Genomic DNA, 12,684 nt, shown 5'->3' on the forward strand with positions numbered 1-12,684 from the left:
TATCCCCCCTTTAAATCCATGTAAAGCCAGAAACTATCTAAAATCAGTCATGATGTACTTCGGTTGAGGTTCTGCTGTACTGATAAAACCATCTTAAAACAAGCATTGCTAAGAGGAAACAGTCTCTCACGCTGTGTCACCAAAGCTGAACAACAGTTTCTCATAATCTCGCCCTTTGCCAAACCATCTGAGATGAATTGAACTTCCTGACAATCTGCTTGACAAAGGGTCGTCTCTGAAAGATTAATCCTAATCAAGTTGACACGCGAGAACGGGCGTGCGCAGAAGTTTCATGGCCTACTTCAGTCATGCGACCTCTTCGGATGATGGCTTGGGTCAACGGTTACAAATCGTAGCCTGTCTCACTTTCCCTCTCTCTCTCTCTATCCCACATGTGTTAGCACTCTCATCCCGGCGTGCCTGAAACGTAAACATGCGCGTGGAGCCGAGCAGCTCTGCTGTTAAGTGGGCGATGCATCATCTCTGCAGAAGTATGCATGACGCGCATTTGGATCGCATTATTTCACTTGTTGAAGTGGAACAGTTCGTGTCTGGCCCCCATAATAGGGCCCAGCTGCATGCAAACAGATCGTATGAGAGGAGTGAAAGTGGCTTTCATGGAGAGCATAACTGCGTGAATGACCTGGACGTCGCTTATGAAGTGTCCAGATGCATTGCTGAATGGTACCTCATTTCTTTTGCCATTCTTCCCACGGTTTGACCCATAATGGTGTTTGTGTGTTTGAATGTTAGGGTGCTGTGATCACGCCAACCATGGACCACACCATTTCCATGCAGCCAACTAACATGATGGGTCCCCTCACCCAACAGATGAACCATCTGTCCATGGGTACCACTGGAACTGTAAGTGTCCTGTCTCCAAACATCTCCGGGAGGGATGGGCAATCTTCCCAAAAGATCATATCACAATCTTTATACCACACAGTTATGTTTCTCAATCTGTATTGTAATCTTTTTCCAATTTTAAGATCTCACACTATATTAAACCCAGGATTGCATTAGAGAATTAGTTGTCAAAATGTTCATTAAACAAAGTAAAACTTTCACAGCTGTATTTTAACAGCACTACTACTGAAAGTTATTAAAAAATTAACCCCTTATCTACACTCTTTTGTGTCTGCGTTTCCATCCCTCGTGACTCATTCACACCAAGATAAACAAAACAATTAGCAAGAAGCAAAGCTATTCACACTGAGACAGAAATGAATATTCATCTTTATCAGGTATTCAGTGCAAAGTAAACTAAACTTGCAGAATACTTTCAGCTCTTTTGCCAGCCACTATTAATCGCAGAGGAGAAGAAATGCCAAATACTAATTAAAAGTTTGCAAACAGCCATAGGAAGAAAAATAAAGGACAAACTCTACCCAGGGGTGTAGAAAATACTTAGAAATGATACTGAAAGTTAGATTATGGTGTCAGAATTTTACCCAAGTAAAACTTTAAAGTACCCAGCCAAAAATACACTGTACATACATACTGTAGTTAATGCCTATACTTATATTTAAGTATTTACATTTCATTGCTCAGATATTGATCTTTCATAGCTTAGAAGATTTGATGGAGGTCTAAGTTGTGTTTTATTTAGGTTTTGACTTTATCTCAGATGTTTCACCTAAAATTATTTGCTAAGATAACCCATACAGCAAAGCATATATTTTCAAATATAATTTAAAATATATTTCATAATGTTTCAAAAATATACAAAAATGGCCAAAAATATATGTGCTGAAATAGATCTTGAAATATAATTTATACCAATATATTTTTGGCCATTTTTTGTGTATTTTGAAAAATATTTTAAAAATAAATATATTTTAAAACATTTATATTCATATTGCATTGGAAGATAAACTTTGTATGTTACAAACCTGTAAACACAACAGGTTTGAAAAGGTTAAAATTAATAACTGAAAAAAAAAAATATTTATAATTTTATATGTACTGTACTTTATACATTTTGTACAAACTTTTATATTTTGGCCAGGAAAATATATTTTTGGCCAGATGGGTTGTAAAAATAGAAATGTATTTGTTATCCCTGAAATACATTTTGAAATATATGTTAATAAATGAAGGTTAAAACTAAATTTATTTTCAAATTCAAAAATACATTTAATTATATTTAATTTATATTTAAAAACATTTTTGAGATTTTTTTTTGCTGTATGGGAATAATGCTTTTAATGTAGATTGTATATTTAAAATAATCTGCATTTGTGAAAATTTGATGAGAATTTTTTATGTTCATACTGAAATCTACTTTGATTTGGCAAATCTGAGCTCTGTTTTTGACAGTAGCTGTGTTTTTATTACCCTTCAAATTGCGCAAAAATGCCGTGATATGTGTGATTGGAGGACAAGACAGAAGAGGTGTGGTCAACTTCATGTGGCATAACCAATGCTATCTCACGAGAATTTGTACAAATTTTACCAGTTGGCTAATTCGTATTAATTCATACGACCACATACGTAAGTTGTGGTACGATTTGCCTTGGCCCCTGTGACGTTGGGGTTAGGTGCAGGGTTAAGGGTTCGTTTTCGTCGTTGTTGTTTTTTTTTTCATGAGAATGATATTTTTCATGTATGAATTGATACGAATTAGCCAACTAGTAAAATATGTACGAAAAATTTCTTGTGAGATCAGGCTGGCGTAACCGAACCATCAAGTGCATGACATGAAAATGCTGTGAGAGCCATTCGCTTGTCAACTACTTTGTATGCTTTTGAGTCGCTCTCGATGTTTTTTATGTCATCCGCATGTCGGTCTGCGCGGTATGAAGTCAAACGCATTATTTATGGAAAGACAAAATTACATTTTAGTTGCATCACATCAGTTAATGGAAACGCTGTCAGAAATATCTGAGACGCAGGAGACTTAAGCAAACATCATTTGCTTTATATTTCACCATATTGATGTCTAGTAATAATAATTGAGATATTAAAGAGCTCTGTTTTTTTCTTCTTATGGATGTGTGTATGTTATACAGTATGTAAGGGTCTGAGACGCATCTAAAATCAATATCCTGAACCCTGCCAACTGTGTATCTGTATATGTTTGATTGCAGTACATGACTGCGGCTGCTGCTCCTATGCAGGGGACTTATATTCCCCAGTACACTCCGGTGCCTGCCTCAGCTGTCTCGGTGGAGGTGAGTTTCTGCGTGAATGAAAATCCATTCACCTCTCCCACTGATCAGATGACTGTTGCTAATTGAACGTGTGCGGATCGGTCGCCGCAGGCCAAAATCCGCCCACGACAAATTTTATTCCGGCTTTACAAGGCCTGCCTTCAGCGTGCTGCTGGATGTGTTAAGTTAATTCCAGTCTGGCAGTCCTGGTACCCGACACAGCCCGAGGTGTCTTTTTGGAAAAGGGTTAAAAAGCATTAAAAGGCATTTCTGTTTTCTTGTGAGGAGACGTTCTGTAATTCTGATGACATCACTTCCTTCCAGGGTGTGGTGACGGAGGCTTCTCCACAGAGCGTTCCACCCTCGTCACAGGACGCAAACGGTCAGCAACAGCCCCTGGGTGTGGACAACACCAGCGATCACGCGCCCACCTACTCTTTTCAGCCCGCTAAGTGAGTTTTTAACAACTATGACAACAATGTTTGTACCCAAGGAACACATATACAGTACTGATAAAAAAAATTGATACCGTGTAATGTAAACACTGCAAGTCGCTTTGGATAAAAAACGTCTGCCAAATGCATAAATGTAAATATAAAAAAGACGTAAAGAATTGATATGCTTGAATGTTCATATCAGTGATTATTGATCTCTCTCATTGATTCAGATAACCAGAGGAGGAAGGGGGCGTTGAGGTGACTGTGTTGCCTTGAGACTGGGGGACTGCGACGAGGGAGCATTGAAGACGTAACGCAAGAGATAGGAAAACACGTTTGTGTCTACTTTTGCACAAGCATCAAAACAAAAAACAAACAATTTATTTAACATCGGGCCCACATTGGAGGACCTTTTGAAGAATCACATCCAGACCTTCAACGAGAAAAATGCAGTGTGGGAGTTCGAGCTACCCGAATAAACTTTATCTTCATGAAGTGATGAATTCAAACAAGTACAAGTTTTCCTATTTTTTATTTTTATTTTTTTTGAATGTGCAGGTAGGTTTCAGAAACAGTGGGTTTTTCGATTAGACGAGGAAGCACGTTCTTGTCAAACAGTGAGAGATGGAGCTAAAGAAGTCTTCCTCGGATTCTAAGCTATTGTTACTTTTCTTTTTTTATGAGTTAGATTTTAGTTTTCTAGAGAATATCAATGTTTTTCATCTTTGTTGCCTTAATTTCGAGAACATTTAAGACTTTCCTGTTTGAATTGAACAGACTGACCAATGCAGTGAAAATAACGAAAAGGAAAATTATGTGTATAGAGACTAGAGAGAGAGTGAGTGAGAAAAAAAGGTCTACTGGAGACGTTTTAAATTATCAGTGGTGACTTTGTGTTTAAAAGAGAAGACAGACAAAATATTGTGGTGGTGATGATGATAATGATGAAGATTAAAGAGAGTTGCATTTTTTTTAGAAACAGAGGAAAAAATGTTAATCCACTGCATCAAGAGAAATGCAGTTTATTGTGTAGTGCAGATCATTTTTAATGGCATTATTGTTTTTATCTGCAATATTTTTTATGAGCTTCAAGGTGTTTTTAGCCTGCTTTGCTTGTTTCATTGCGGAAAAAGAACCTAAACAGTCAAAAAAAAAAAAAAAAAAAAATGGCAGTGCAAATCTAAATAGATAAGAGCTTATGGATTAAATCAAAACAAAAAAAGCAAATGTGTGCAAAAAGCAATAGAAATAGGAAATTGTTGACAATTTCTTTAGTCTTTCTTAGCTGTGGATCAAATGCAGCCCATGGATGGCATATTTTATACCAAAGATGAAGACCCCCCCTCAAGACAGTGGAGTGGATTGATTTTCATTTTCGTTTTTCTATTTGATATTTTTTGGTGTTTTAATAATTATGTTTCGTGTATCCGTTTGACCTTGACGGCCAAATTGGTACTTCAAAGGTTTAAACCTTCCACTGTTGCAGAATCTCTGTCATTTGTCTGCAAAGCCACCATCACAGATTTTGCATGAGTGTGATCTTACCACCAGAGGGCGCCAGAAGGTGACTGAACCATAATTTGTTGTTTTCTAGCCTCTGGCCAGCTGAATGACCGATACCTCTCTATCACTGCACCTTGTCAGCCCTTGACCTAAGGTCAGACGCTGTAAAACACATCACACATCCATTGGCTTTCTTACAAAGAAGGCTGTTTTCATCATTTAAACTCAACAGGAAGGAATCAAAACGCTCACTAGAGTGTATTAAGCTCAGATCACTACCTCATCGAAAGCAATTTCACCATGAGGAAACACAGGAATATAGTGGGTCATGAAACAGCTCGGCTTCAGGGCCACTGAGATAAATGAGCAAAATTAGCATCCGTTTAGTCCGTTTGACAAATGTTGCTAAACAAGCAAGCACCCTCCCGGTTCTCCACTGTGGACATATTTGTGGTCTTATCGATTGAACGCCTCATGTCATATGCAAGGTTTCTTTAGTCAATGGAAAATCCTCATTACTTGGAAAAGCAAAGTTGTCCTTATCAGCGTGATATTGGGTGGATGCTCAGGTTAGAAATATGTCATGAACTCCATGTGCTTTGATTTATCAGGCTTTCCATTCCAGAGGGGGGAACTTACAACACAAGAGTAGATAGAGCTGAACATCTCGTTTTTTTTTGTTTTTTAAATAAAAAAAGGCTGCTGACTATTTACCATGGTAATTTGATGCAATCTGACTCTATTACATAGACTGCCTTTATGTTTCTACACCTCGTAGTTTTACAGTCCAGGTAATTTTAATTTTCAAGGTGCTCTGGGAATAATTCATCAGCTGTCGTTAGGAAGAAAGCAGCTGTACTTGGAATAGTTTTTTCTGGGAATTCTAAGAAGGAACAACTGCATCTATAAGGTCGAATTGTGAGTCCTACACAACAAACAATGAAGATCATTTTGATTTATGTATGTGCTTGTCATCGTGGTCCATTCTAACATAATCCTTACTGTGTTTACTAAGAGTCAAGTCGCTTTGATCTTTTCCCAGAATTCCTGCAAAAGGAACTCTACAGTTCACCAATTAACCACCAGGGGACAGTATTCAAGCAAATTTGGTGACTATCCACCGTATTTATTGACGGCACTGTGGATTCAATCGATGTAAGAGCGAAGCAACAGAAGTGTTTTGATAACCGTGAGGACCAAGACAGTACTGCTTCAGAAAGGAAAACAAGCTAGCTTTTATTTTTCAGTTCTTGAAAGAAAAACATTTCAGAGAAAAAGATAAAAAAGTCATTGTGTTTTGTGTCTGTTATCTACTGTCTGTTTGGAGAGTTATTTTTATCATGTGCTCGCTGCTATCAAGCATTCAGTATTTTTAAGAGACAGGGCCCCCGGGGACGGATAGGTGAGAAGTACGCATGAAGTTCACCATGCATTCAGCAGCCTTTATGCTTATAACGTGAATTAATGTGTGAGATTATAAGCTGGTGGTTTCCTTTAAACTTTAGGACGGAGTTCTCATCTCAATTGTAAGCTAAAAAAATCATCTTTTCACCCGAAGGTCTTTCGCTAGCTGACTTTGTGCATCATTCTGTTTCACATTGGATGTGAGTTCATGCTTTGTTTATCTGGACATTTGATTGGCTGTCACGGTTGAGGTCTTTGAATGAAGAATGCTCATTGGACTGTCAAGACTTTCGACGAAAGATCGTGGAATAACGTTCAACCAAATTTACCAGAAACAACAAAACCTCAATTAGAGACTTACTGGCGGATGAAATAGAGAAATATTTATGGATTTGTTTTCTGTACAGGTGTTGCCGAAATATGAAAGCCGAACGGTTTTCCGATGATTTCTTGAGTTGCTTCACTTTTTTGCCTCCCATGTGCTCGAGCTGTGATCCTGAGAGCGTCTGTAGACCAGTGGATGTTAGGTTTAAACTTCTGTTTATTAATTTTTCTTTTGATGAAGCTTTCAATAAAAAAAATTACAAAATCACACCATTTTATTCTGTTTCAGCTTTCATTTTTTTGTTCCTTTTTACACCGTGTGCTAATGATATAGAAATAAAATGCTGCTAAATAAGGAGCCATTTGTGTAGTAAAAGGAGTGATTTGAAGTCAAATGTAAAGGTGAAGTATGATTTCTGCAACACGAGTGGCACCAAAGTATTTTTGCAGATTGTAAACATAAAACGAATCAGAGGTTTCATAAACATTTGCTATCGCTCAATTATGGGCAAAATCATAATCATGGTTATTCTGATAAAAAACCTTAATCATGACTATTCAACACGATTACTCGTTGACTTTGAAAACGTTCATTTATTTGACCTTTTTAAGTAAGTGTTGAAATAGAGGGTATGCATTGGTTACTATTCCACGTGACAACGCTGGAGCACGCCCTGTTGAGTGGAAAACATTCAACAAAATGGCTGGTTTTCATAGCAGTTTCTGCGAAAAACTCAGAAAAACTGACTATTATCAGCTTAAATTCAATTTAGTTGATATCAAAGATGGACAATACTTAGTTACATAAGTTACATTTTCTAAGCATCTGTGCTTTATTAGGGGGTTTAAATAAATGTTACTTCACTACATTCTAAAGCATATCATACTGTGTATTCTTTTATATTGCATATTCAAATTTATTTAATACCTAATTATATTAAAATTGTGTACTTTTACTTGAGTGAAAGTACGTAAATGTACTTAAATATTAAATGTAAAACAAAAACTTGTATTTATGAAATGTAATAGAGTAAAAAATATGATAATATGCTTTGGAATGTATGTTTTCCAAAGAAAAACACGGATAAAATACAAATACTTGAAATAACGTATCTACCTAGCAACTTGTCAACATACCTGTGGTCAGTGGATGTGGCGTGAATGATCTATTAACGAGTCCTTTCGGTGTTTTTTGGCTCCGAATTTTTGTTAAATCTATTAGTACAGTCTATCGCAAAACAACTTTTTCCTATTTAAACGCGTTTCCCGTGTTTTCGCTGATTTCATACTGTACACAAATTCTGCCGCTTCGTCTGAAGGCGTAACCTCAGTAACCGCCGAAGGTGACGTCACGTGCATATCCTCTGGCTAAGCAGTGGTGCCTTTCAAGTGCCTGATTAACACATTGGTCCACCACTGGTCCACCACCACCAGCACGCAATTTATATTTTAGTCGCACAATAATTTTTACCTCAGTTATATTGTTTTTGTAATTGTTTGAATTAATTTGATTAATTGCACAGCCCTAACATACACAACATATATCAAGTGTCGTATATAAATAAGCGATTTTGCAAGTACACTCTTAAAGCAAAACATCTGCCAAATACATTTGTTAGGTCTCCTTGATTTTAAAACAATATGTGACCCAGTCTGTACAAACCCAGCTAAAGCCATTTTTTGTGTGATTTCTGTTTTCTACATAAAATCATCCCACATAATGTAAAGAACATTTTGAGAAAATATAACCTTGATATATTGATATATATCAAACTTTGATCCTTATAATTACTGTAGATTATGAAACTTTAACCTGGATTTCACAGACATACAAAACAATTTGGACACTAATTTTAATACTATCACTAAAAATCACGAGCTGCTTTCTAAATGGCATTTATTTTGTTCCTTATGATAAATGTAATATATTTAAATATATATTTATGGCCCAAATACTTGAACAGTCTCAAGGAAAAATACACTAACACTTTACAGTATGGTTGCATTTGTTAACATTAATTAATGCTTTAGCTAACATGAACTAATAATGAACAATACTTCTAATGTACAGCATTTATTAGTGTTTTTTTAGCATTTACCAATACATTTTTAAAAATAAATGTTGTCTGTTAACATTAGTTTATGCACAATGAACTAAAATGAAAAATTGTATTAGCATTAACTAAGATTAAATGCTGAAAATAGCGTTACTTGATGATAGCTAATGCAAAAACATTGTACTTAATAGCACTAAAAGTGGTTTACTGGCTTATCATAGAGGAACCATTTTTACTGCTAAGCAGAACCGGAGGTACCGGAGTAGCACCTGTCTAGAACCATATTGTGTCCATGTTGAACCATAAGTGTAGTTATAGGCATGCTTAAGCACCACAATGGTTCTACAGAGGTGCCACAAAGGTGCTATAATGTATAATGCTAAAAATGGTTCCACTATGAACCTTCATATCAATTCGGTTGCGACTTTAACAAAGTGTTACCAAAAACACAATCCCATACAGTTTCAAGCAGACAAAACTATATGTGAAGCCATGCAGAGCTGGAGAGCAGAGATACTTCAATGGAAAATCTGAGAGCTCTATGACCTCTGTGCCTCTCTATAGGGCCCAGTAACCATTTGGGCCGGTTCTCCTCCCACTGCTTTGAGTCTGATTGATGGAGGGATTGTTCGTACACACAAGCGACCGTTTCAGTCTTGCCTTGACCTTTCAACCTGACCTCACCCACCCCACAACCCCTGTCCGTCTTTATCCAGCATACAATACTCATTTTCATATCTGACATTTAGACAGCTAGAGGGAAGGGAGGGCTTGGTCTGTACATACACTACTCAGTTTGTTCTTCTGTTTTATGAGCTGGATCAATTTAGCATCCCGTCCGACGTGTTTTTGTGTGTATAGTTTTGTCCTTTACATGCATTAAGCTGTTTTAGACTGCAAGATTAGGCTAGATTCTCGTTTTTTGTATGTTGTGAACACAGCTGCTTTCTATTAAATGTATCTGTATTTGCCATCTATTGGTGAATATGGATCCCATAGAGTAAAACCTTTGTTGATGTAGAAGATGGATCAGTAGGGAATACAAACAGAAAGCTTTTCCAAGTATCATTGACCTTGCTATTCTCAAATGCATCATCAATCATTTTACTCCGTGATGCACGTTTGCTGGACCCATCTGAAAAATATTGTTTTTAAAATGCAGCATTTTCCACTTTACTTGCATGCACAGGAAAAACTGCCAAAGTGCTTTATGAATATGGCCGACAAGCAGACTGGTTTAAATTTAACTACACTTTTTGATGGCAAAACCTGGCTTGTATCATAGGGGAATCACTTTATGTGTTATATAGCACCTGTGTAGAATCATAATGGTGCTATAGCACGACTCACCACTTATGGTTCCACATATGGTTCTGCATTGGTGCTATCTAACACATAAAGTGGTTCTCAAGCCCCTTTTAGTGCCATTTAGCACATTTTTAAAGTGTATCCAGTTTGCATGAACGGTCATGTTTTGTGCCTTTAACACGCTTTCCATGTCTTTCTACATTTCCCTTCTTCTCTGCTCCAGTGATTCCTTCCTCGCTGCATCTTTTTCTTATTTTGTCATTTTCTCAATGTTAATGTTTCATTCGGTTGTATCATGCTGTGCTGGCTGCAGGAGTCTGTAAGCTATAAGCTCTCTCTCGCTTTGTCTGTCTCTCTCTCTCTCTCTCTGTCAAGATGTAATGAGAAAAACGCAAATATTATCAGGGTTAAAGAACATATTAACTGTAGTTGGAAGCAGTGACTGGAGAGATTTGCACAAAAGGTTCCACTTTAAAAAAAAACGATGAATCAATGGTTTCTTTACTGAAATGATTCTGTTAAATATGTTTTGCAGTATTCGTCTCCCCAGTGTTTTTATTTTCCAGACAATAGACTTTTTTAATATGCAGCTTTAAAGATTTCAAAATCACAGGACTATGAAGCAATCCCGCGGTCCACGGGCATTGAACTATTGTTTCCTGTAACTGCTTAAGTATTGACGCAACATCTCCTCTAACCACGGAAAGTGAGTTATGGGATGGGAACTAGCGCACACTTGCTTTCGTGCTCAGAGGATCTTAAGCAAAAAGGTTTGTATTACATTAAGAAAATATCCATAGACCTGGAGACATTTTATAACGGCAAGCACAGTTTCTATTTCTTTAACTCTAATTTGATAATGCTGTTAAACGTATTTATGGTCTTTTTATGTATGAAAGCTGAAGCTATTTTGGACAAATGCCTGGTTTTGATCAGTTAGTTTTAGTTTTTGCAGATGCCTCTGAGTCTGAAGTTCTGTGATGTCCCATGCCAGTCAAGCATCACATCTGGAGAGCACTAGGAGGAACCTGGATGTCTCGCATGAGGAACCAACCAACTCTTTGAGCTGTTTCTATGGTTACATACAGTACAAACCAATAACAAAACTATAGTTAATGCCCTGAGGCAGCTCTTTACTTAACAAGTACAGCAACTATATATATTATCATCATTATCAAATTTTTATATTTGACCCAATAGGTTAAAACAACCCAGAATAGGTTACATTGCAACCCAGCAGGTTGCGTTCACTCCTTTATACACACACACACACACACACACACACACACACACACACACACACACACACACACACACACATATACCAAAGGCAAAAATACATTGAATAATATTTTGTAAATGTATCAAAACTTAGTTTTTGTGAGTGGATGCAGGTACTACGGACATTTAAATGTTTTTGCACCCTCAGATTTTCAGATCTCAGATTGTCCTATCCTAACAAACCATACATCAATGGAAAGTTGAATGCATTATCTGAAAGCTGAATGTATATGTGTGTGTGTGTATATATATATATATATATATATATATATATTTATATATATATATATATATATTTATATATATATATGTGTGTGTGTGTGTGTGTGTGTGTGTGTGTGTGTGTGTGTGTGTGTGTGTGTGTGTGTGTGTGTGTGCGTGCGTACCTGGTCATTTCATGCGTTTTCTCTGATTGGATAGCTATCCGATCTTAAAAAGACCAGGTGTAAATGCCCTCCGAATCGTTTTCGTGACAGATTTTAATCCGATTGTTCAAACCACTTCAGCAGGTGGTCTGGGACATATTTCAGACAAAACTAGACAAGTGTAAATTATGGGTAACACGATTTTAATTTTAAAAAATTTCAGAGTCACAACCTTGAACTTCGAATTAAAAAATGGAATCGTCGGTGCTGCAACACCCTCATGTCACGTCCGGTCGGCTTGCCAAACGGAAAAAAACACGTGTTGCGTGCTGCGAATCAACCTCCTCTAACTTAGCTAGCTACAGCCGGTCAAAAGATAGCAAGGAAAATGCACAAGACACCACGCGAGCTTCGCTTTACATGGGAAACAAAAAACAGCAAGTGTCTCCCGCTTTCAGCTGAACTCAATCAGAACAGAGCATGCACCCATGCACAGCAGAGAGGCGTCTGTGACAGGACCGGTCGTTAATCTGAACTGAGATCTGTTTAAGTTTCTTATTTTAGTTGATTAAGAGTTCTGAAAACAGTATTTAACCCTTTAACTGCCACACCAAGAAAAAGGCATTTGAAAAAAATTTTGTTTGCATTTCTTATCTCCTTATTTCACCACTTAACACAATCAATGTATTTTTTTTTCAACACATCCCATCATTTTTTAAAAATCGGCCTCTACCAAACGGTTGATATGTCACTTAAAGGAATTCAAACACATACTATGGAAATTAGAAAATATGAACTAAAATACTAATTTTTTACAAACATAATCAAAATAAAATGGTTTTGTATATTAAAT

At 36.9% G+C, this 12,684-nt stretch overlaps 1 protein-coding gene across 3 annotated transcripts in view; it reads left to right on the forward strand.

Moving 5' to 3' along the window:
* rbms3 (RNA binding motif, single stranded interacting protein) overlaps positions 1-7,088 on the forward strand; it is a 179,217-nt gene extending 172,129 nt beyond the window's left edge. For 2 of the 3 annotated variants that reach the window (XM_065298560.2, XM_065298559.2), the window contains 4 exons: positions 754-864; positions 3,090-3,173; positions 3,477-3,604; positions 3,820-7,088. In XM_065298560.2, the coding sequence (XP_065154632.1) occupies positions 754-864; positions 3,090-3,173; positions 3,477-3,604; positions 3,820-3,823 (327 nt within the window). In that variant the 3' untranslated portion in view covers positions 3,824-7,088. Of the gene's footprint in view, positions 1-753; positions 865-3,089; positions 3,174-3,476; positions 3,609-3,819 lie in introns of those variants that run through there. The other variant, XM_065298561.2, reaches the window with a different exon arrangement.
* The last annotated feature ends 5,596 nt before the right edge of the window (positions 7,089-12,684 follow it).

The sequence above is a fragment of the Paramisgurnus dabryanus genome, chromosome 13, assembly GCF_030506205.2.
Source record: "Paramisgurnus dabryanus chromosome 13, PD_genome_1.1, whole genome shotgun sequence".
Classification (NCBI taxonomy): Eukaryota; Metazoa; Chordata; class Actinopteri; order Cypriniformes; family Cobitidae; genus Paramisgurnus; species Paramisgurnus dabryanus.